The 26,360-nt window shown below is 40.7% G+C and overlaps 1 protein-coding gene and 1 long non-coding RNA gene across 2 annotated transcripts in view; one reads left to right on the top strand and one right to left on the bottom strand.

Annotated features, from left to right (window-relative positions):
* Positions 1-20,257, top strand: part of LOC124256388 — a 30,048-nt gene extending 9,791 nt beyond the window's left edge. The window contains exon 2 of the long non-coding RNA XR_006892893.1: positions 20,092-20,257. This is a non-coding gene — a long non-coding RNA (uncharacterized LOC124256388). The remainder of the gene's footprint in view (positions 1-20,091) is intronic.
* The window catches only part of LOC124256468 (SCO-spondin-like), a gene marked incomplete at its 5' end in the record, with an annotated part of 111,171 nt that overhangs the window by 26,939 nt on the left and 57,872 nt on the right, over positions 1-26,360 (bottom strand). The window contains 2 exons of the mRNA XM_046690461.1: positions 24,881-24,986; positions 25,677-26,026. Coding sequence (XP_046546417.1) covers positions 24,881-24,986; positions 25,677-26,026 — 456 coding nt within the window. The remainder of the gene's footprint in view (positions 1-24,880; positions 24,987-25,676; positions 26,027-26,360) is intronic.

Here is a 26,360-nt window from a genome sequence, read left to right as displayed (position 1 = left end):
TCTACCTTTTGTACCTTACCCCGACTTGATAGTGGTGTTGTTGTGACTGATGTGTAGGACAAAAGGAACACGGTTCCACACTCCTATGCCAGAATCCCTTCTTCCACCGACTCAGGGGCGCAGACCACGGTAAACAGATTGTCCAATTCGCCTTGTACGACAAGCAAAGGGTTGCTATGGGCATATTCTGCCCCTGATCCACACGGGGAAATAGGTATTAGCGTTATTCAGCCCTCACCACGAGCAGGTTGTTCTTCACGAGTGCCTGCTCTTCACGGGTGCTGCCTTTGGCAGGAAGACCCAAACTGACGTATAGTTTCTTTGCTGTGTTTAACGCCACACTCAGCGGTAATCCAGCTATGTGATAGTGGACTAAAAATAGTCGAGTCTGGACCCTGTAATCCAGTTAATAGCATCATAATCATTGGTCTACGTAAATATGATTCAACGACATCGATCAAACAAGTCAGTGAGTCAGGCCACTCCTCATACAACAAGCTAACAGCGGATACCTTGCCTCTAGTATTGTCATCATTTGCTTGATAACGGTGTTAGTAGCTACACCGAAACGTCGCTCACTTTATATTAAAGAAGTTGTATATCCATAGAACTCTCCTCGTTGTTTAAGCTAACAGCGGTCACATATACCAATTCACACAGCTTTTCTCTTCACACGGAAAATTGTTTAACAGCCAAGGTATCATTTCATGACGGATACATGAAGTATAGGTGTTGATCACAACTGAAAGAAACATAATGATCCCATAACGTCCTATACTGTCACCGACTATACCATTCCTTCTCCTCATCTCAACTAAATTGTCATGAATTGTCATGTATTTGATATTCATTTCTACTGCACTGTCAACCACATTGTCTCTCTCGTGCCATTATCCAGCAGTTCGCGATAGCTGCTGTCATGGACGAACTGTAGACTGTTCAGTACTATCAGCAACAGAATTGATGTCAAAAAGAGGTGATACCTGTTCCTGAATCTGTTCCATAAATGTCGATCTAAAGGTGAGCCGCAAAGACGTATATATTTAAACATACGTTTTTCGCAATTAGCTTTATCAGCAATAACGGCGTTTATCTGAAGTGCTATGCTGTTTTATGTAATGCATTTATAATACTTTTTATGAGAAACTTATAGATTTTTGTGAATACTGGGAAAGTTGTGTCCGTCTGAAAACTTTATACGGAGTGAGTGAGTGAATGAGTTATAATTTACCGTCACCTCGGCAATATTTCAGCCATATAGTGACGAGAAATGTTATCAGTATCACAGATGGTGTCTGTACATCTAAAACTATTTTATTTACGAAGACAATACAATATATAACAGGCTATAGGTCGCCAACAACTGAACGAGAGAGTGAGTTTAGTTTTACGCCGCATAGCCATATATATTTACATAACATATACTAAGTGCTTTAAGTGAGTCTAAACGTTTGATGGGTAGTATACAAAAAGCAAAACAACAAGCAAAAAACGATTGCCTTGATTTTGTCATACTAAACTAGCGTCCAAAAGAAACGCCACCAAAATAAAATGATCATAAATTGTCAGAATAATTGCCAATCAATCGAATACTGGACATCCTACATATTGCATGGCATGTCCATACAATCATCGTACTTTGTTTAGTGACATATGTAGCACGATAGCAGGATGGTGAAAAAGGTTTTCAGCAATTTCTTTTGCTGTTACGATATTACACTATAGCTAATAGTGATCACAATAAGGGCATCGCGGAGACTGTGAGAGAGGCTAAGCTTGTTTCCGCGGCGTCGACCAGAAATAACCAGAGTTCTTTTTCAGCATTTCTCTTCTGGAATGCTTCGCTGCTCTTGTCTGCAGGTCCGGGCTGCAGGTCAGTGTCGGCGCCCGCCTGGGCCTCTCTGCTGACTCCACTGACGGTGTTGTTTATACGATAGCTCACTGACGGTGCTGTTTTTACGGTAGCTCACTGACGGTGCTGTTTATACTGTAGCTCACTGACTGTGCTGTATATACTGTAGCTCACTGACTGTGCTGTTTATACTGAAGCTCACTGACGGTGCTCTTTATACTGTAGCTCACTGACGGTGTTGTTTATACTGTAGCTCACTGACTGTGCTGTTGATACGGTAGCTCACTGACTGTGCTATTAATACTGCAATTCACTGACGGTGCTGTTTATACTGTAGCTTACTGACTGTGCTGTTTATACTGTAGCTCACTGACGGTGCTCTTTATACTGTACCTCACTGACGGTGTTGTTTATACTGTAGCTCACTGACTTTGCTGTTGATACGGTAGCTCACTGACGGTGCTGTTTATACTGTAGCTCACGGACTGTGCTGTTTATACTGTAGCTCACTGACTGTGCTTTTATACTGTAGCTCACTGACGGTACTGTTTATACTGTAGCTCACTGACGGTGTTGTTTATACAGTAGCTCACTGACGGTGCTGTTTATACTGTAGCTCACTGACTGTGCTGTTTATACTAGAGTTCACTGACGGTGCTGTTTATACTGTAGCTCACTGACGGTGCTGTTTATACTGTAGCTCACTGACGGTGCTGTTTCTACTGTAGCTCATTGACGGTGCTGTTTATACTGTAGCACATTGACGGTGCTGTTTATACTAGAGTTCACTGACGGTGCTGTTTATACTGTCGCTCACTGACGGTGCTGTTTATACTGTAGCTCACTGACTGTGCTGTTTATACTAGAGTTCACTGACGGTGCTGTTTATACTGTAGCTCACTGACGGTGCTGTTTATACTGTAGCTCACTGACGGTGCTGTTTATACTGTAGCTCATTGACGGTGCTGTTTAAACTGTAGCTCACTGACTGTGCTGTTTATACTAGAGTTCACTGACGGTGCTGTTTATACTGTAGCTCACTGACGGTGCTGTTTATACTGTAGCTCACTGACGGTGCTGTTTATACTGTAGCTCATTGACGGTGCTGTTTATACTGTAGCACATTGACGGTGCTGTTTATACTGTAGCTCACTGACGGTGCTGTTTATACTGTAGCTCACTGACTGTGCTGTTTATACTGTCGCTCACTGACGGTGCTTTTTATACTGTATCTCACTGACGGTGTTGTTCGTACTGTAGCTCACTGACGGTGCTGTTTATACTATAGCTCACTGACTGTGTTCTTTATACTGTATCTCACTGACGGTGTTTTTATACTGTATCTCACTGACGGTGTTGTTTATACTGTATCTCACTGACGGTGTTGTTTATACTGTAGCTCACTGAGGGTGCTGTTTATACTGTAGCTCACTGACGGTGCTGTTTATACTGTATCTCACTGACGGTGCTGTTTATACTGTAGCTCACTGACTGTGCTTTTTATACTGTAGCTCACTGACGGTACTGCTTATACTGTAGCTCACTGACGGTGTTGTTTATACAGTAGCTCACTGACGGTGCTGTTTATACTGCTGCTCACTGACGGTGCTGTTTATACTGTAGCTCACTGACGGTGTTGTTTATACTACAGTTCACTGACGGTGCTGTTTATACTGTAGCTCACTGACGGTGGTTTTTTTTACTGTATCTCACTGACGGTGTTCTTTATACTGTATCTCACTGACGGTGCTGTTTCTACTGTAGCTCACTGACGGTGCTGTTTATACTGTAGCTCACTGACTGTGCTGCTTATACTGTAGCTCACTGACGGTGCTGTTTATACGGTAGCTCACTGACGGTGCTGTTTAAACTGTAGCTCACTGACTGTGCTGTTTATACTGTAGCTCACAGACTGTGTTGTTTATACGGTAGCTCACTGACGGTGCTGTTTATACTGTAGCTCACTGACTGTGTTGTTTATACTGCTGCTCACTGACTGTGCTGTTTATACTGTAGCTCACTGACGGTGTTGTTTATACTTTAGCACGCTGACGGTGCTGTTTATGCGGTAGCGTCTCCACTATAACGGTATGTGACCCTAGCCTTTGAACTTGTTGTAATTGTCACTTGTAGTAATTAATTCAAAGAAATTGGCAGACTCCTTCACTTGACAGCACCTTCATTCATTTGTTGACAGATTAGTGATCTCCATGATAACCAGGCCCGCCTGTCTACACAACCTCCGACCATCAAGTAATATTTCACATACACTTTATATATGTATATATCCTAAGCAAGGTTATGCATTGTCAGGGTGATACAAAATGCAACAGACTAAGCCACTCAATCTGATTGTCCGATTAATTAAGCCACATCTTGTTCAGGTATTTTGTACAGACAACAGTCACTAAGACCAATAAATTAAGCCACCTCTTGCCAGGTCTAAAATATTAGAATGATAACAGCTACTTCAAACAGCCAGAGTAGTGTAAATCCAAAGCAAGTTTGGTCTCCGGTCGCAAGGTATGCGGTAGGATTTCTTTTTCGCCCATGCAATGTATAGAAGAAAATTTCTTGCTGACACAATATAACAATATCCTCCCCTACTGTGACAGCCCTGGGATAGTCTGCAGTTTTGTGTGGACACTGAGCAAACAGATTGGAAACGCCTGTCTCATCTACTTTTTGTACCTTACCCCGACTTGATATAAGAAGCTGGTTCGAACCTATCAAGCATATGACACCTACATTTCGATACCGATGCGAATATACAATGAAGTATTTTTCAGTTCTGTCGGTGAAATCAATTGTACCTTCGTCGTGGCGTATAGTGAACGACAGCAATTTGGCCTTCGGTATAAAGAAAGAAATCTCCTTAACCAACCACAGAAGATAGTCTCCAAAACATGTCAAACTCATGGACCCAGACATACTTCCATGAATAGTTCTCATATGACTACCCGTTGTCGTAAAGATTCTAATATGATTATCCAATCCATGTGAAGACAGAAGCCATATGAAAACAAGGCCTCTTTTCTCATCATGTTGAAATCTGCGAAAGCGGCCGTTTTGAATACGTATCTTCCGTGTGCGATCAAAACAGTGGGATGATAATGTACTGTCAGCTTTTGATAAATATGTCATATTGAGTAATCTACAACTGGTATGAATAAACTCCATTGAATAAGTGAATGACATGTATATACCAGTATCAAAACTTTTGTTAAATTTCAGATCAAAACCGTATATTCTCTTTTCCGTAGAATTTTCATAATATATTGCATATTTCTTGTTTGTATTGTAGCCAGAGGGAAGCAAGCACCTGCATGTAAAAAAATGCTCATCTGTTATGGACAGATTCCGTACATTGGGAATAACTGTAGAATTGTACGTGTGCCCAATTCGAACAACTGACTGTGACACACTGTCATTTTCAGACACTGACATAGACACGGGATGACCTCCTCTGACGATTGTTTCATTGTCCTCTACGGTGGTTGCTGCAGTGTCTTCTGTGATGATTCCTCCGGCGTTCCCACTAGTGGTTGGTTCAGTCTGTGCTCTGATGGTTACATATGTGTCCGCCTTCGTGGTTGCTTCATTGTACTCCGCGACAGTTGCTGGCGTGTCGTCTTCTGTTTCCATTGAGGGCATAGCGTGAGACGGATATGTAAGACCATGGTCTACAGATACGTTTTCTCTGAGCATGCCGTAAATTAAAGTCATCGCCTTGACACTTTTCTTGACAGTCATCACACTTGATTGCTGTTGTGTCCCATCTGAGCAAGTCAGTCTCCGTATCACAGACACAAAATACTGCACTTTTTCCTGATGCTTCTCATCATGACAAGTGTCCCTTAACAGGCATGTTTCATTGCATTGTAAACCAAAGTTTCCACCTTCTGTCGTTATTTCGACTGCTGCTTCTGGGCGACAGAGATTGCCTAGGACCATGACAAGTAGGAACACAATGCACCTCATTATGAAAGCCAGAGACAGCATTTCAGGTCTTCTAACCGCAAGCTATACCTCGACCTGTGGACGGGAGCGACTCTACAACGCGTCCACATGCACTTGTATCCATCAATATATATATATATATTAATGATGTAGTATAAATGAAATCAATGGATTGTAATCGCTCTGCTGTTGTCGTTCCCTGGTCTATCGGGTTGCAGTAGATCGGAGTAAATGAGTAAGTGAGTATGGTTTTACGCCGCTTTAGCAATATTCCAGCAATATTACCAAACATGGCCACCAGGGGACACCAGGAATGTACCTATGTGAAGAATCGAACTCTGGTCTTCAGCTTGACTAGCAGGCGCTTTAACCATTAAGCTACCCCACTGCCCAAAAGTAGATTGGAATTAAAATAGATTTTGTGTGTGAGTGAGTGTGTGATTGATTGAAGTAAGATTTATAGTCACATCGGCAATATTTCAGGCATATATCAGGACTAAAACAGATAGTTTTTTGTTTGCTTTTATTCTCTAAGATTTATACCACTATGACGGACAGTACAATAACAAAAGAGGGCTTGTGATCACCAGTAACTTCAGATCATAGCAATTTCAGACAAATCTAGCTATAAGATAAAATAACATATACCGGCCACATAAAGAAACTGTGCACACGGAAAATGTAAATATAGGCACACAGCGTATTTATACATAAACACATTTTGTGAACATAGCAAGTATTTGAGACAATCAAACGCTCATGCACGTGCCAGGCGACGGTTGCCTATGGCCTGGCAATGTGTAACTGCACCTGCAGCCCGTGAAGCTGCACACAACATGTGAAACTCAGAAATTGCTGTCACTGTCGAAAGCTTGATCTTTGGTCATTCAAACGTTCACAAATTCACATGAGAAGTCACATGCACATCATGCCAAGATTAACATCTGCTCAACGTCACGAAGCCAATGGAATGGTTCGAGCAGGAATGAGCCAACAACAGGTGGCAGCACATTTCCAATGCCATCGTAACACGATATCTGCATTGGTCAGGCGTTATCGAAACAGTAATGACCTCGCCGACCACCCACGTTCTGGGCGTTCCCGACGTAACGACGCCAAGACAGGACAGATGGATTCGGGTGACTCATCTCAGATACAGGTTCCTGACAGCAGTGACCACGTCCCAGACCATTCCCCAGGCCCTCAATGCTCATTAGGTAGCCTCTATGCGTCTTCGATGCACTGCTTTGCTTCACGCACACGGTGGCCATACCCGTTATTGACTTTGTGACTTAGTCGTGTGACCCCCTACTTGATTTTGAACTTCTGACGTCATCGTTACGGATATTGTTCATGCTCTTTGGACATTTTCTTGTGGCCCGATACTTCAGCTTATAAAGTGCCTACATCATTTCGTTTTTGCTGTGTTGTATTCCAATTCTGAAGGCATTTTCTGTGTGCACAGTTTCTTTATGTGGCTAGTATAGATACTATGGCTAGTGGCATGTTTAAATATACTTTGAATGTTTTAGGACTGGCGTATCGTCTCAGGACAATAATATTACAATACTTTAAACCCCTTTGAGGATACAGTCACAAACAATCTCAGTCACGAATTTACTCTACGTCCATCTTTAAATTATGTCAGAATTTTCAGATCAACTCTATTTCTTCTTAAAAACATATAATTAAATTAAAATTAACTGTAGTGAAAAGATCCATAACTGTTTTGACATTGGAATATTTATCCGTTGTGATAGAGAAATCAATGCAGTCAAGCAAGACATGCTTGGTCGCGATTCTTTCATCACAAGGGATACAAAACGGAGGATCCTCACCTTTTAATAGGTATAAGTGTGTATATCTTGTATGGCCAATGCGACATCCTCGCATAATGCCATCTTCAAATCTGGACTGACAGCCCAAGTAGGTGTAACCTATAGTAGGCTTTATTTCATGTAATTTATTGATACCTACTTGGGTGTCCCACTTCCTCTGCATCAGATCATGCATATAAGATCTCATAGTAGCTTTATAATCGGAGTATGAAATGAGAAGTGGTGTCACAGATTTGTTGAGTGCTGCCTTGGCAGCAAGATCAGCCATTGTATTACCAGAGATTCCAACATGACTGGGTAACCAACAGAGGACGATGTCATATTGGCAAGTAGCAAGCTCCTTACATAATTAAATTATATCAATTAAAAGTGGATGTTTGCAAGAGAGATTTTTAATTGCCTGAAGGCAAGAAAGAGAGTCTGAAATATTATATATTGCATATATTTAGGATGTTTTTAATATAGTTAAGCGCTGTTAATATGGCATTTGCTTCTGCTGTGAAAACAGAACTATCACCTGGCCATCTGGAAGAGATTGTCCTGGATCCAACGACAGTGGCACCTGCATACTGCGCCACCATCCTTGGACCCATCTGTAAATAAGGATTTGTAAGTATTATACTTACGTTTTCATTTTATTATATTCTTGTTGATATTTTAATTCATTAGTTACTGATTTTTTAAATGTTGTCAGTGTTAGGTCGACGTTTGGCCTCACCAGTTGCCAAGGAAAAGAAGAAAGAAGACGGGAAGGAGATGTTTTTTCCAGCTGAATGCTAGCAGCAGAAATGAATTGTTTTATTCTGAGCCCAAGAGGCGGAACAAGAGAAGATTTCCTGTTGTATAAATCCTCAAAGATGGGATTGAAGACACAGTTATATGCATGTTTTGATTCGTTAGAGTATAGTTTTGTAATATATTGTACGGATAATTTTATACGGCGTTGTGTAAGAGATGGTTCATCTGCCTCGGTGTGGAGACTGTCAACAGAAGAAGTTCTAAAAGATCCAAGACAAAGTCTTAGACCTTGATGGTGGACTGAATCTAATAGTTTTAGGTTGCTGTTGCAGGCTCCACCATGTACGAAGGAGCCATAATCAAGTTTTGATCGGATGAGTGATTTGTACAGTTGGAGGACGGTCTTCTGATCCCCTCCCCATTTGGAATTTGAAACTACTTTTAGTAAATCCAGTGCCTTCAGGCACTGTACGGTAGAAAGATCAAGTGTTCATCAAAAACAATACCAAGAAACTTGGCCTCTTTTATAACTTTGATAGGAGCTCCATCCAGTACTAAATCTGGGTCCTTATGTGGCTTATATTTTCTGCAAAAATGAATGCAGTTGGTCTTGGCTTTTAAAATTTAAAACCGTTTTCAAGACACCATTTATTAATCTGATTTAGACAGGTGCAACTGCCTTTCAATATTTGTACTACGACAAGAAAAAAAATAAAATCATCCACAAAAGTGATCCATCAATCGAATCATTTAAAACCTTTGATAAAATGTTGATTTTAATGCTAACCTATGTAACAGACAAAATACTTCCTTGTGGGACACCCTGATCCTGATTGTAATGGTAGAAACCACTCGGACTTGAAATTGCCTGTCTGATAAAAACTGTGATATAAAAAGAGGTAAACAGCCCCTCAAACCAAAGTCATGGAGATCTTTTAGAATTCCCTACTTCCATGTCGTATCATATGCCTTTTCAAGATCGAAATAAATTGAAACATCATGTTGTTTATTTAACATGGAATTTTTAATAAAAGATTATAAACGTACCAAATGATCGATGGTACTTCGATTTTTACGGAAACCACATTGAATGTTACTGATGAAGTTGTTGGTTTCCAGGTACTAAACTAAATGATTATTAACCATACTTCCATAGTCTTACAAACACAGCTAGTAACTGATATTGGTCGGTACTTAAAAGGAAGTATGATCCCGACAGGAATGATAATAGCATTTCGCCATGACGAAGGGAAATGACCAGATATCCATATATTATCAAAGATATTCAACAGTTTCTTAAGACGATTCGGGTAAATGTTGAAGGAACTGATAATATATGTCATCAGGCCCTGAAGCAGTGTCATGAGCTTGCCCATGGGCAGTATGGAGCTCATGAATGGAAAAAAGTTCATTATAGTCCTCCCCGTTGTCTGACGTATAATCTATTTTCTTCATTTCTTGTTGGTCTTTAAATTTCTGGTAAAAGGCTGGTAACTAATTAGACGAAGGAGAATATTTAGCAAACGTTTCACCAACTTTATTGGCAATATCAGATGTTTCAGTTAGAAAAGTGTCACCCTCCTTGAGATGGTGAACACTACACTTTGATCCTTTACCTTTAAGTTTCTTCACCATATTCCAAACCTCAGATATTAGTGTTCGTGAGTTGATTTTAGAAACAGTTTTGCCATGACTGTCGTTTATTTTGCTTAAATGTGCGACGAGCCTTGGCATTAGAAATTTTAAATTGATTCAAATTATGGACAGTTGGATGGCGACGGAAGTATGTTTCGGCCTTTTTTCTCTCCCTTCTAGCTTGTTTGCAATCAATGTTAAACCATGGTTTACTAATGTGTGGGACTGTAGGGGATTTTGGAATACATTCCTCAGCAATGATATTTAGTTGATCAGCAAAGGTTTGAATATGATCAGTTACATTTAGGAATGAGTTGTGTTGCAATCTTTCAGTGCATAATGTATGAAATAAAGACCAACTGGCTTTTGTAAAGTTCCACCTTGATCATGGTGGAGTCTCATTTGGATGTACAGGTGATAGAACATTTGGAAAATGGTCGCTTCCACAAAGGTCATCATGAACCGACCATACAAATTCATTTAATAAGTTTGAGTCTGTAAGGGAAAGATCTATTGAAGAATAACTTCCAGTTCTAGGATGCAGATATGTATGTGAATTATCATTGAATATACATAAATCATTATATTATATTGGAGATGAAATCCCCAAATATGTTTCCTTTTGTATTTACAGTTGTACCACCCCAAAGTGGGTTGTGGCCGTTCAAGTCACCTGCTGCGATAATACAGGGTTTAGGGAGTTGATCATACAACTCAAGATCTGATTGCCGAAGACAAGAAGAGGGTGGAATGTAAAGAGAACATAAAGTGAAGACAAAATCCAAAGTAAGCCTGACTGCAACTGCTTGAAGAGGGCTATTAAGTGAGACAGGACTATGGATTATACTATGCATCAATTGTCGAGCAAGGCATATGGCAAGGCAGAGACTTGGATTCTTACCGCAGGTAGAGCTACCATTGGTTCCCTAGTAGATGCAATGCTGCAAGCAGAACTTTCGGCCTCAAATGGTTTGTCTTGTTTAGGATCAGTCGACCTAAGGCTTCTCTGTTTAAGATATGTTTGATGAAAATCAGTTTCAGTTTTCACCAGAAGATGTATTAATCGTGAGTGCTTTCTCATGCAACCTTCCACCTGACATTTGCTTGGCTTACGACAGTCTCTTGACATGTGATTATTCGAAAAACAGTTGAAGCATAATCTCTTTTCAACACCAAATTCATGTCTCTTCTCAGGTTTCATGTCCCTGAACTTCACACACATGAAGAGTGCATGTTCTCCGCTACAATGTGGACGCTTTGGCACAAGATAACCTGAACATGGAATTGATGGGTGATTATTGTTCATATTGGTTTGAATACTATAGCTGACACCTTTCTTCTCAAAGGATCTGACTGTATTCAGTGTACTTTCATCCTTTGGTCTGTTTCCAGTCACAACTCCAAATACCGGACCATTGGCTTCTTCAGCAGCCCAAGAACAAAGTCGACCAGCTGTTCTATACTAGGATATTCTCCTGTTGCTTCGAGGTGTTCAACTGCCTTCTTCCTCCTTCTTCCTTGTAGATAGGTTGGTAACCGTGATACAATCTTTACCATACGCATCTGGTTGTCCACTTCATTAACTTTGCCAATGGCCTTTAGTGTAAGCATACCACTCCTGAGATCATCTGCATAGTTACGCAACCCTTCTACATCAGTAGGCCGAAATCATGGACCTTCACTGATCTTCTTTACCCAGGCATTTGCTATGACATGTTGACGTCCGAATCTTGTCTTGAGAAGTCTCAGGGCTTCTAAATATCCCTCATCAGGATCCATGACTGAACAACATTCTATTACAGACAAAGCCTTGCCTGTACAGTAGTTCAGCAATCGATTCAACCTTGCACCACTGGTAACAGATATTTGCGCAACGTTGGTCTCAAATGACCTTATGAACATCCAGTATCGCAGTGGGTCACCATCGAATTTGACCAGCTCAGTTTTGGTAGCTGCACTACCTCTAACATCTTCTATTGCATAAGCACCACATTTGATTCGGACTGATGGGATTGACATGATTCACCAACAGTGGAATTTGCATTATGTACATGTCCTGATTTACTTGAGTCATCATGTATATTACCAGCATGATCCAGCTGATGGATTGAGATAAGTGTGTTGTTGTTGTTCATAAGTCGTATTATGTGATCTCCCAACAATGTTCTTTATTGACCCTTCCCGTTTGTGAGCAGTGAGCATACAACCCTTGAGTTAGTTCAGCTTCAAACTCTTCATATATCTTTTCTTCAGCCTCTGTTGCCTGTATTTCACACTCTAATTCTAGTTTCTCTTGTGCTAACTGTATTTCAGCTTGCTGTCTCTTTAGTGATTGTTGTCTCTCTAACATACCAGCTTTCGCAAGTAAGGCAGCTTTTTTAGCTTCACTTTGGAACTTGAAGTTAACACAGAAGTTCTACCTGTTTGGCTTGCTGAATCACCTGGTTGGATGTCGTCTAGCTTTCCTACCCGTGTATCCAACCAAACCTTCACTTCATTTTTCAATACATCATAATTACCCTGAACCTCGGCCATGTATCTTTTAGCATTACCAATCTCTACTGGATTCAAGCAATTCGGTGTTCTTGATCCATAACTTATTCAAAGTTTGCTTTATTACTCTGAATGTAGATTCAACTTCACCCACATTCTCTGAGGTCATTAAGTCTCTAATCTTTTTCATTTTACTTTTAAGAGCGGCACCCGTGAAGAGCAACTTCCTCGTGGTGGGTGCTGGGTAATGCTAAGCGCTCTTCAAGCCCCCGTTGTGGACCCGGGGGTATATTTGGTCCACCAACCCGTTTGCCGTGAGTTGCGCCCCTTTGTCGGCGGAGGACGGGAGTCTGGTGGTTGAGGACACTAGGAGCCTGGAACCGTGTTCCTTTTGCCCAACACACCACTTTGCCCCTTACTTCACCTAGACGGGCGGTTGAACTGGCCCGGTTCTATCAATCGGCTGGTCACGCCAAGCCCTGTTCATAGTTATTTTATTTGCACATTTTTATTATTGGACCTTGGACATTGGATTTGCAACGTACAGATTATTTATATATGAACTTGCCTAGAGTCCTATGCCAGAAGGCGGTGGCTCATGTGCCAATCTGGTGATGCTGACCTCTGAATAATGTATGTCTCCAATTTCTTGTCAAGGGCCGAAGCAGTCTGGCACTAAATTGGTAGATAAACGCAGCTCTTCATGTCGCATTAACTTGAGCATAACACCCCTGTATCCCTGGTGTCAGCATCTAAGAGATCCGGTGCCATATGACACTGTCCTTGTTGACATTCCATGGTGGATGGGGAGCAGGGATGCTGAATCGATTCCCTTTCATTATGGTATTACAACAATCTTGTTTAATGAGAAATGAAAAGAAAAGGCGTTTGGATGAACTTGACCAAACTACAAGAAATACCTCTTCAAATGCTGAGTCATGGGCTAGATTTCTGGTTATTGAGGGCAAAGATAATTTACCTATACAACTTAATCCTTTTGTGATCCCAAAAGCAATATCTGGAATTTGTGGGGAAGTGGCGAACGTCACCCGTCTTCGTAGCAGCTCGCTTCTGGTCGAGTGTGCACGGAGACAGCAATCTCTAAATCTTTTGTCAACTAAAATGTTTGCAAATATTGAGGTTGCTGTGTCTGTTTGTGCACACAACTTTAAATTCTTGTCACGGCATCGTTCGGGACAGGGCTCGTTGTCTTTCGGATATGTCCGAGGAGGACATTGCAACAGAGCAGGCTGTTACAGCGGTGAAACGTTTCACCATCAAGAGAAAGGGTGTCGTCATTAACACCAACACCTATCTCCTGACATTTGCTCTTGCAACCATTCCCCAATCAATTAAAGCGGGATACTTTAACATCGGAGTGGAGGTGTATGTCCCCAATCCACTCTGGTGTTATACATGTCAACGGTTTGGCCATGGGTCGAAATCATGTCGTAACTCTGTGGTGTGTCACCGCTGTGGTGACCATCATGATGATACATACTGTCAAAAAGTGTATAAATGCGAGAATTGTGAAGGTCCTCATCCTTCTTCATCCAGATCCTGCCCTGTGTGGCAAAAAGACGCGAAATTTATGAAACTAAAGTGTGAAAAAAGTATTTCATACTTAGATGCAAAAAAACTGTACGCAGAACTCAACTCCTTTGATGTATAACATATTCCGCTGCAGTCACTCGTGCTATAGCAACATGATCTATTGCTTGTCAGACTGACTTGACATGGATCAAGTAAGAAAGACCTGTTTCAGCCAGTCCACAAAAGTCCCCAGTTACTGAGCCTATGTCACCAGCTACACAGACTACTTCTTCTTCTTAGTCAACCTGAGATACAGTCAAAATCAGTACACAAACAGCCTAACTCAGCCAGTTCATCGAAAACAAAAGGAAAAACCATGAACAGAAAAGAGACACCTTCCGTCCCTTTGCCTTCAGAGCTCCCTCTGGCGAACCCCTTTGGACCCTCTCGACATGGAGGTCACACTGTCCTCTCAGGATAAGCCTAACTCACTCACTCACAAGACAAGCGGAGGAATAGCTCCTCCTCCCATTCACGAGTGCGATCTCCAATTGAGCCACCACCGTGAGTCAATTGTCTCATATAATTCAGTGGAATTGAAGAGGATTGAAGAATAACTTCAATGAAATACAATTACTCATTCAAGATATTCAACCGTCAGCATTATGTCTTCAAGAGACATGCCTTAAATATACTGATACCTTTAACTTAAGACGGTTTAGTGATTATCATTCCTTCTCCCCTTCAGGCGATAAAGCTACTGGAGACGCCTCTATTTTGGCACACTAGAGTGCCACTCACAGCCCTGTCACTTTGAATACGGATCTTCAAACTGTTGCTGTTCGTCTGACTCTGCACATTGCTCTGACATTGTGCAGCTTGTATATACCTCCCTCATCAAATATTCAACAATCAGATCTTCAAAATCTGTATAATCAGAAGCCATGTCTCATTATGGGCGATTTTAACGGACACAACCCACTTTGGGGAAGTGCCCATACTAATAACAAAGGTAAAATCCTTGAAGAATTCATTTCTGATAATAATTTATGTATTTCAAATGACGATTCATTGCCATACATTGCATTTGCATTAGTTCGTTTATCCGAACACGTAAATTCTATTGGGTTAAAGTACATTCATCGAATATTGAAGGAGGACCAATTGAAGCTAACTCATAATATACTCGAGATTGGATTGTATCCGGCTAGGGACGACGTGGCCCAAACGCTCGAAACCGTGGATGGATTTCGTCTGCGACAGATCAGCGACATCAAATGCCAACTGGAACGAGAACTCGACGTGCGCCTCGGATTTCACAAAATATACCATCAAGCCGTCAATGCCATCAATGGGATTGACACGGCACACGTAGTCGCTGGCATGGGACTCGGGGGTGCTGGCATCTGCTTATTATCCACCATCGTGGCCGCACCCGTCATCCTCGGGTTAGAAGTAGCCGCCGGGGTATCTGGACTTGCGGGAGTAGCCCTTAAATCCATTTCACGTCGTCTGCAACGTAAGGCCTTAAAACACGACGAAATCCGAGTGCTGGCCAAAACCAAGCTGAACACGATCGACGTCGGTGCTCACGTACAGTAATAATTCCGAAGAAGAGTTCCGCCTGATTTTAGCCGAACTCACCAAATACCACCGCATGAAGGAAGAGATTCGAACCAAGACTCGTAAAACCGCCGACTTCAGTGAAGACGAGAAAAAATAATCATAGAACAAGGCCGACAACAGATGATTCAAGCCTTCCTGACCAAGAACAAAGACCTCGTAAAAGATTCACGTTACACTGTTTTGTAGATATCATTATGACCTAGCCAAAATACTAGTTCGAGTACAAATTTAAAAAAAAAAAAATATGTTCTGTCTGGGATTCAAACGCTAAAACTCTAGGTTCAAAGTCCTGCACATCCCCTTCAGACCAGCAGTGTCACTCTGTCAGGGATGGTGCATTCAAGCCATACATAGGTCATACGCTTTGCGAGCTTATGTAACCCGATTTTAAATTAGTCAATTGTGGCTTCTAAACTTGTTTACATCGTCCATCGACGCATGCATCGTGATCAGCGTGATCTAGACTACCTAAAAGCATCGTGATTGTATGTTTATTACACCTTGATTCGAGGTGAAAAGCCACCAAACGTGCGCGAGGCGAGCGAGACTGGTTCTGCGCTACTGTAGTTAGTATAGACGGAGCCAAGCTCAAGATAAATAATGGATTGTGGCCTGTGCAATTTTTTTCAGCGTTCGTCAACCAATGTATCATATTCAGCGTTCTTCAAACTACCTACGGGCATCGTGTTTGTATTTTATCAGACATGGATTCGAGGTGAAAAAGCCACCAAACGTGCACGAAGTACTGAAGCGGAAGTGGAATGACGGGTTTCAGACATCCTTTGCGCTACTATAGACGGAGCCCGGGTTGTTGCCCACGGGTTGTGGCCACAGAGGGCTTTTGCTATTTTTTTTATTGAAGAGGCACATCGAAGGATGGCTCAGGGCTACACCCACGCTTTTTTTAGGGGTCTGGGGGACTTAGTTCCCATAAATAAGCATCTAAGCCGCATCTGCGGCAAAACCCCACTATATAACTACTGCACAAGTGGATAAAGCTGAATTAACTATGAGCTATAATTGAGCATTATTATTTATTTATCTTTAACCTGGCAGATTCTGTTTATCTCTATTATTGGATACAAAAAGTCACACAGGGTCTATTAAACTTGTTATTTGAAATGATACCCGCATTTTAAAAATATGGTGGGTATCAAAAAGTATGGTTACCCACTTGAAATTGGAAATACCTGCTTATCTGGAGCTCTGGTAGTATTTTTGTTTCATACGTTTTTGTCCTCTCCCTTTTTATCACCTGCAGCGCGTTTGAGGGGGCATTAAAATGGGCTCCGTCCGTCCGTTTGTCCATACACATTTGTCTTCTCCAGAGCAGAACTTTAAAACCATTCAATATTTCTTTACCAAACTTCGCACATAGATTGGTTTGGTGGTGTACTGGTGCCTTTTGGCACTTATGGATTTCTGAATAAAATATTTTTTGCATTTCAATGGCAACAAGTTTGACTTTGACTGAATTTGGTGGTAGTGCTCCTTTCTGGAGCAGAACTTAAAAACCTTTCAGTACTCTCCTTCCACTTTGTTATATATACACGCCAATAAATATTCTGACTACCTGCGTAGTGCGTACTGTTATTTGTTGTTAGTTTTTTTTGTTTTCAAGAGAAGTCAGAAATGTCGATAGTTACGGTTGTCGTTGTTCATGATTTTGCGTCAGTCATGGCTTAACGCTGCACGGAAATTTTGACAAGTTCGTATTAATTAATTTACCTTTTGATGAATTTTGAAAGGCGGCATACCATGACTGCTTGAACAGATCTATTAGTGATCATATTTTATGCCAGGATGGGGAAGGAATACTTTGGGACTGTCATATATATGGTAACCCGACATTTTGAAGTATACTTTTCACCTCATTGGAAAGATCAGATGGTATTACCAACACAATTCGGTAGATAGAGAAAAAATACAGGGGATAATTGTTCTCTCTGTCTTACCACTTGATTTCATTTGTTGATTGATACATGTTGCACATTTTTTAGCAGGTTTTAAAAAACCCTTCTTGTTTATATTACTTTTAATCATTTCATTTCAAACCACAAACCATTACATTTCCCAAAACAGTATCACAGGCCTGGTCCAAATCTATAATATAAATATCGGCAAGAGATTTCAGTAAATATTTATCGGTAGTAGAAACAGCTTTACGGATATTTTATTTATTTCAAGAATTACAGCAATTTAAAAGCTTGATCTTAGAAAGGTTTGTTCAACCAATTGCGTAACAACTATTGGCTGGATTGTTTTCTTTGTCTAAAGTTTGGTTCCAATTTTCTAAAAAAATGTAAAGTGCTGCGTCCATTTCCATAGTATGAAATGAAAAAAAACACCCCAATCAATAAGTTGTTTTCAAAACTTAGGGATCGTCCTCCATATTTATAGCAAAGGTGATGTGGGGTTCCTTTTGAATTCCTGAAAACCAAAGTCAGCTAATGGAACTCTTTGCTTTCTAAGGAAGCAGATGCACGGTACTAAATACATTCACGTAAGAAGCGACTAACGGGATCAGGTGGTCGGGCTTGCTGACTTGGTTGACACACATCATCCCTTCCTTTCTGGTGTCCCCCGCTTTGATATTGCTGGAATATTGCTAAAATCGGCGTAAAACTAAACTCAGTCAGTCAGTCAGTCATCCCTTCCTAGTTGCGTAGATGAATGCTCATGCTGTTGATCACTGGATTTTCTGGTCCAGACTCGTTTATTTACACACTGCCGACATATAACTGGTATATCGCTGAGTTCGGCTTTGGACAAGAAAGCAACAAACCAAAAAATGACCAAATAAATAACCATTGAAACGTAGTTTGCAGCTATTCCTCGAACGGTTTAGGGGCGGTGGGGTAGCCTGGTGGTTTAAGCGTTCGCTCGTCACGCTGAAGACCAATGTTCGATTCCCAATGGGTACAATGTATGAAGCCCATTCCTGGTATCCCCCCACCATGATATTGCTGGAGTATTGCTAAAAGCGGCGTAAAACCATACTCGCTCAAGAGTGAAAGCTGCATTTAGGCCCTGACTGCTGCAATAACTTTCGTTCAAGATCCATGTTATGCATTCTTTGCTGAAGTCCAGACTCTGACCGATCACCAATCGTGAACATCCGGGTTAGAATTGGTCTTCAGTAACCCCTGCTTGTCGTAAAAGCCGACTAACTGGATCGGGTGGTCAGGTTTACTGACTTGGTTGACACGTCATTGAATCCCGATGTGTAAATGGATGCTCATGCTGTTGATCACTGGATGGTATGGTCCAGACAATCCCCATACAGCTAGACTAATCTGGGTGCGGCAATAAACAACAAACCAATGACTATAAACTTGAATCAAACCAATAAATACAATGAGATCACGAAAATAGCATGTATTTGAATACAGTTCAACAACATGGGGCTTACACGAATAACAGTGTTAAAAGATCTATTTTGGTAACAAAACATGATTCACTTTACAACGATCACATTGACAATCTTTAATACATTAGTATCAACCATTTGTTCTCAAGTCAAAACATTGATTACACAACAGCCTCGTCTACTGTTGACTGGGTTCCGTCCTATTGCGCAACTTTATTACAATAACCAGTCCAGAATTTTCAGACCAATTAATTTAACTAGATACATAAATATTGATCAGTATTATTTGATACATCTTAGCACTTGTATATTGCAACACTACGCTCCTTATAATCCTTGCAAACATGTTGTGCAGCGTGCTGTGTCGTACAGAGAGCTCTGACAAAAAGAAACCTGAAAATCGTGGAAATCTCAAAACGAGGTTCTGTCGCTAGAAAGGTTAAGCGGTCTGGTACGGACTTGATGTTATATCAGTCACATTGTGCGTTACAGAACTACACTGAATAAGCGCAAAAAAACCACATAAGAGGTGTAACCAGTGAGCCAGATGAATTGTGAATCATTTTACGATCTCATCAAACTGGGACAGTCTATGACGTCTTAGTTAAGGTCATGCTGCCTAAATCTCGCCATGATATATAGAAATACGATGTTATTAATGTTTAAAATTTGTAAATATCATTTTCTTATTAAACAAGTAATTGGAATTAAGTGTAACCATAGTGGTTTGTGATGTATATTTTCTCTTTCACTCGAGAAAATTCAGATCTGCTGAAAAGTAGATCATTGTCAGAATAAGTTAATGCGACTCATGTTTCGGTTTAGCATTTATTGGAATACAGTTCAACAACATGGGGCTGACACGAATAACAGTGTTAAAAGATCTATTTTGGTAACAAAACATGATTCACTTTACAACGATCACAACTTTTAATACATGAGTATCAACCATTTGTTCTGCATGTGTATTATACTATTGAAACGCGTCAAGATAAGCTTAAGTAGAGTGGATATATGTGGTATCTGTATATGCTGTATATGCAAAGGTTTCATAAGTAGGAATATTGACCGGTTGTTCGTATTACGCTCAAATTGGCCCGTGTCAAACAAAATTACCACATGGTTTAGCAGGGTGCGATTCGCTACTAACAACCTGCATTGGTGCATGTTTAAAATGGCTGTTGCAGGTGACCTTCAGTAAAGGGTTGCACACAAACAGAATCATTCATCATTTATCGTCATGGGTTCAGGTTTTGTTGAATGTATCAGATACTGAGTACGTGTAATAAAAAATTGCTAGACAAGTATGTATGTTACCTTTTAGAACCAGTAACATTATTCTATGGCACAACCAAAATTTTGATGGTGGAGACGGTGCAGGTACTGAAAAAAAACAGTAAATCGCACCCTGTTTTGACAGACACTTGTGGGATTACGCGTGATTGCATCCTTTAACTTGCAACCACAGGACAAGAGACTGCTGACGTCACACTTCCTTATCTTTGGGTTCCTGATTTCTGTTAACAATCTTAGCTCCTTCCTGACTGGTAGCATTTCGAAATATATAATTCAGATAGTCAGATCACAAAGGTTTCATGAAACTTGTATTTTCTTATTTGCCTTGTTAAATGCCATCGGCGTTTACTTTGGTCCAGTGTGAGTCACCATGAACCCATAAAGAGGACAGTATGGAAACACCCCAATAATATACTAGTATCACGCCATCTTTGTGATTATTGTGCAGATGGTTACAATCATAAGCCGTCATGTCCTACAATGTAACTATATTACTTCAATAATGCCGCGATAACCATCTCTTGTTTGTTCTATATTTAGCCTTTACTAGCACCATTCCGGGAAGGTAACTGATATATTGTCAGAAGATCAAGTTGTATTTTCAGAATGAAATCGAGGCGGTTATTGTTTTTGGCACGTACGTAACATTGTCTCACACTTCCTTCTCAATTGGATAAGTTATTGGAAAACTCACGGTGTCTGTTTATAACGTCCCAAGTCATTTGATGACTACATCCGATTTTATTGTACAGATAGTGTTGAATCTAACGTCACTTTCTGTTGATAGCTTATGACGTGACGTTCTGTTGAGTGTAAATAACGTCAGGCTCTGCTTGTTGTATATAACGTGACGTTCTGTTGAGTGTAAATAACGTCAGGCTCTGCTCGTTGTAAATAACAGACAAACAGACAGACAGACACTTTATTCGGTAATATACGGCCTTATGGCCCATTTTACAGTTAATATATAATGTATTTTTGTTGTCACGTGAGCACAAATTGAAAAAGTTATCTAGCAATAAATATATGTTTTAACATTGTTGCAACTGCATGTATAATAAGAGGATTGTGAGAGTTTAATAAATTTACCATTAACATATTGTTTTTATGGACATGTTTAATGTGTCAAATCTTTATATTTATCACAAACTAATAATACATGGAATTCATTTTCAATAAAACCCAACTTACAGTTTACACATTTAATTAGGTGAATATCGTCTTGTTTATACCTTCTGGAAAAATTGACATTAAATTTGTGTAGGGAAAGTCTAAATTTACACATGTCTCTTATCAAATCCTTATTTTCTAATGATGTTAAATACTTCTCTGGAATACAATGACATTTGTTTTTTGTAAGTTGACTTCTAAACCCCATTTCTTACAAAAGGAAGACAGTACATTTAATTGTTTCTGCAGGCCATTAACAGTATATGAAAACATGACAACATCATCAGCAAAAAGAAGTAACATTAAATCAACAATATCCTGTGTCACAAATACACTATAACTACACTCTTTATATACTTCTGTTACAAGTTCATTACTGAAGAAGACAAATAAAGCTGGGCTTAATATGCAACCCTGTCTCACATCGCTAGAACTCGAAAACTCTTCTGTTCTACCAGATGAAGTTTTAATACAAGCCTTTACAGAAGAGTACATATTACGAATGACGTTAAACAAGTTTCCATGACAACCTTTAGTAAGCAGTAATATAACAATTTCTTTCTATCAACGCAATCAAAAGCTTTTTGAAAAATCGATAAAAGCACAATAGAATCTACCTTTCGTCTTACATAAATATTGTATATAACGCGACGTTCTGTGGACTGTAAATAACGTCAGGCTCTGTTCGTCGTTTATAACGCGACGTCCTGTTGAGTGTAAAAAACGTCAGGCTCTGCTCGTTGTATATAGAGCGACGTTCTGTTAATTGTAGACAATGTAAAGCTATGTTTGTCGTGTAGAACTTGACGTTCCGTTGATTGTAAATAATGTAAAGCTCTGTCGATTGTTTATATCTAAGCGTTCTATTGATCGTAAATAATGTGCGGCTCTTCTGGTCGTATATAACGCACGTTCCATTGATTGTAAATAACATGACGTTATGTTGACTGTTTTTAAACGTGAGGCTCTGTTGATCTTATATAATTTGACGTTCTGTTGACTGTACTTAACTCAAAGAAATGTTGATTGTAAATGATATAAAACTCTGTTGATCCTACAGAACTTCTGTTCTGTTGATTGTAATTAACTTGACGTTCTGTTGACCGAATAAAACGCTGATCTGTTGATTGTCTGTGTTCAATCAGCCATAGCATCTATTAATACAGGTTACCGGGGTTACATTGGTACAGCGACATCTGAAACAGAAATAGGGGACATTTAGGGACATTCAGCTATGGCTCAGCCAAACTAATAGAATACGGTACATTATATATATTTCCATTGAAGGCAAACAGTGATCACATTGTTTTTACGCTTAATGACAAAATAAAATAAGTTACATTGAAGTATAGAAAAACTAAAGTTTGACTATAATAAAATTGCTTTTAGAATTTGGTCAAACTGAAGCACTGTGATAATAGACATCTTAACATTGTCCTGGGAGAATGTCTATTAACAGTTCATTTCCAAGTTGGGAAATCCAGTTTTTCGTGTAGTGATACATGAGCGTCTATATCATTTGGGTAGCCAAGTGGTTAAAGCGTTCGTTCGTCACGCCAAAGACCCGCGTTCGATTACCCACATGGGTACAATGTGTGAAGCCCATTTCTGGAATATTGCATAAAGCGGCATAAAACTAAATTCACTCACTCACTATATCATTGGCCACCATTCCACATATAATATACGTTTTCTTTCAGTATATCAAAGAAAGAGCTCTATAGCTTACATATATACCACACATGGAAAATAAATTATATGTTATTAAAATAATAATTATTACATAATATAATATGTTATTATACCTCGTCAAGCTGTCCAATAAAGTTGTTGGTAGCATCGGTCTTGCTGTCCGATCCGAAAGTCAACCCACACTTCATTACGGTTGATTGTGGAGCTAAAATGACAAACAGGTGTCTGACCACAAACATCTATTTACAAAACAAACCTTTGTACAAATGTAACTCATCGACTTACAGAATGAGTTTATGCTTTAAGTCATCTTTCTATATCGCTAGTACTTATCGCCAGTATTTTCACGCTTCACACCGAGGGGTGAGAAACGGGTGGTGGAACAGCGCCGGCACGCACTTCAGGTGCAACTCAGCACAGCCCACTATGCAAATCAGGAAACAGACTGCACTTTTCCACCAACCGTTTGTCATCCCAAGGTGTCAAGCGTGAAATTAGAACAATGTTATATGATAGTTTCTTAAACAACTTTTTCCGTGATCAGCCACAAAAAGGTCAGATTTCAGATCCTGTTGGGTACAGATGTTCTAGGACCATGTGTCTTATTTATGTTTTGTGCACTTATCGCTATTTCGAGTTATTTAATCCTTCACCGTTCTCATTTGAACTCAGACGGACTGTAAGTCTAATTACATCTCACAATTATGCCTTGTTCATGCTAACACGGTGGTATCTAATTTTGCCAGTCAGGCATGTTGGGCATACGCTCTCAATGACATGGAAGATCCAGGTTAGAATTGGTCTTCAGCAACATATGCTTGGCGTAAGGGGCGGCAAACGGGATTGGGTGGTCTGAGGCTCGCTGATGGCATGTCATCGTGGCCCGATTGCTAAGATCGGTGTTCATTGTTTCAACCACTGGAATATCTAGTGCGTGAATATTTACATACTGCTGTTATGCAAACAATCTGTTGCTGAGTGCAGCTCAAAGCAACAAACGAAACATGCATGTCAGTGATACTGCAAATGTCATTTGACCCGTTCCATTACTTCTGATTGCTTGCTTAATCTTTCCTCGTGACACTCCTGTCCCAAATCCTCGCATTGAAGCACACATATAATCCTTTTCGTGCCTGTCTGTCGCATTTACTCCCAAAGCTTGTGTTCATGTACTTGGCATTAGTTGAGGTGTCGACTTTGACCTGTGTTTTCCAGCCTTGCAGCGGTAGGTGGTTGATGTTATATTATAGTGAAAGGCTATCAAACCTATGTCAAAGTTCTTTTTCTGGCAGTAACGTTTCTATAACCTCCTCAGGGCCGGTGGGCTAGCTTCGTGGTTAAAGCGTTCGCTCGTTGCGCCGAAAACCCGTGTTCGATTCCCCACATGAGTACAATGTTTGCAGCCCATTTTCTGGTGGCCCCGTGTTGGAATATTGTATAAAATTAAAATTAACTCTCCGAAGATCTTTTCACGAGACCTAATCTCTAATATGTTAAGGGGCGGTGGGGTAGCCTAATGGTTAAAGCGTTGGCTCGTCACACTGAAGACCCGGGTTCGATTCCATACATGGGTACAATGTATGAAGCCCATTTCTGGTGTCCACTGCCATGATATTGCTAAAAGCGGGGTAAAAGCATATTCATTCACCCTAATATGATAAACAAGCGGCTACTCACCATGAACCTTGGCAGCATACTTGAGCGTTTCGCTCTCCACCACAGCCAGCATGTCATAGCCCGCATACATGAAGGTCACTGTCTTCCAGTCCCCACGTGAGAAGCCCTACAGCAGAGTGAGTGAGAGAGTTTAGTTTTACGCCGCACTCAGCAATATTCCAGCTATATGGCGGCGGTCTGTAAATAATCGAGTCTGGACCAGGCAGTCCAGGGAACAACAGCACGAACATCGATCTGCGCAATTGGGATACGATAACATGTGTCAACCCAGTCAGTGAGTCTGACCACCCGATCCCGTTAGTCGCTTCTTACGACACAGCTGGGTTACTGAAGATCAAATCTAACCCGGATCTTCATGGATCCCCACAGCGGAGAGTCAATGCATGTATACCGAGCCGGGTGTACGGTGTTTGTGAGAGGGGAAATCATTACGCATCATTCAATACGCTTGGAAACATGAACAATCCGTGATGTCTTTAGCCGCAAAGATCCGAGTTAGAATGAACCTTCAGTAACCCATGCTTGTCGTAAGAGGCGACTAACAGGATCGGGTGACTTGGTTGACACATGTCATCGTAGCCCAGCTGTGTAGATCGATGCTTGTGCTGTTGATCACTGGATTGTCTAGTTCAGAATCGACTATTTACAGACCGCCGCCATATAACTGAAATATTGCTGAGTGCGGCGTAAACAACAAACAAACACAATCTTAATGCGTTATAAAAACTAAAAGAATCGGACAAAGTCATAAAGTTACAACACTGAACCTGCAAGTTGGCAGTTTTGATTGACATACCGCCATGGACACTGGTAGCTTGACCGTCCAGTCGTACCAAGACTTCAGCTCAAAGGTCATGGTGTAACTGTCGACGGCAATGACCAAACTGCTGCCATTCCTGCAACCACTTGTGCTGACCAGTACCCGACGACCGAAAACAGCGCCAGATTCTCGATACCGGAAACGGACAATCAAAGGATTGGCGCTGGATGCAGCTGGCATGGTGATGTTGGCCTCCAGCCGACTGCTGCCGTTGAAGTTTGCGATGCCGTTGGTAACGTCAACGTTAGAGAGTTGAAGCCATGACGTTAGGGCGGACGTTAAGCTACTTCCCGCGGTGAAGGTGACAGCGTTGGAGGCCGAGCAGACTGAGAGAAACAAAGACGTTAATCATGAACGATAGTTTGTAGATTGAGGCATGTGTTGTAAGATTAGTGGAAGGCCGCCTTTAAGGACAGTGTTAGACTTGCACAAGTCTCTAAGGTCAAATTAATAGCATAAATGATAATTACTGAAAAAGAATAAACAACAGACCGGGGTCCTTAGAAGCACTGTCCGCTTATCTAGACTTGCCTCTTCGAAGGTTAGAATTACATACAGCATTCAGTACAGCGTTCGAGCAAGGCTAGGATAGTGTATGTCATTCCTACGACACGTTCACCCTATTATCCATCTAAATATGGAATTCAATAGTTCCAAATG

This window comes from Haliotis rubra, unplaced genomic scaffold (assembly GCF_003918875.1).
Source record: "Haliotis rubra isolate DU_JTF1 unplaced genomic scaffold, ASM391887v1 Scf1161, whole genome shotgun sequence".
Classification (NCBI taxonomy): domain Eukaryota; kingdom Metazoa; phylum Mollusca; class Gastropoda; order Lepetellida; family Haliotidae; genus Haliotis; species Haliotis rubra.
Note: the sequence above shows the minus strand (reverse complement) of the source record. Positions and strands in the feature narration are given on the sequence as shown.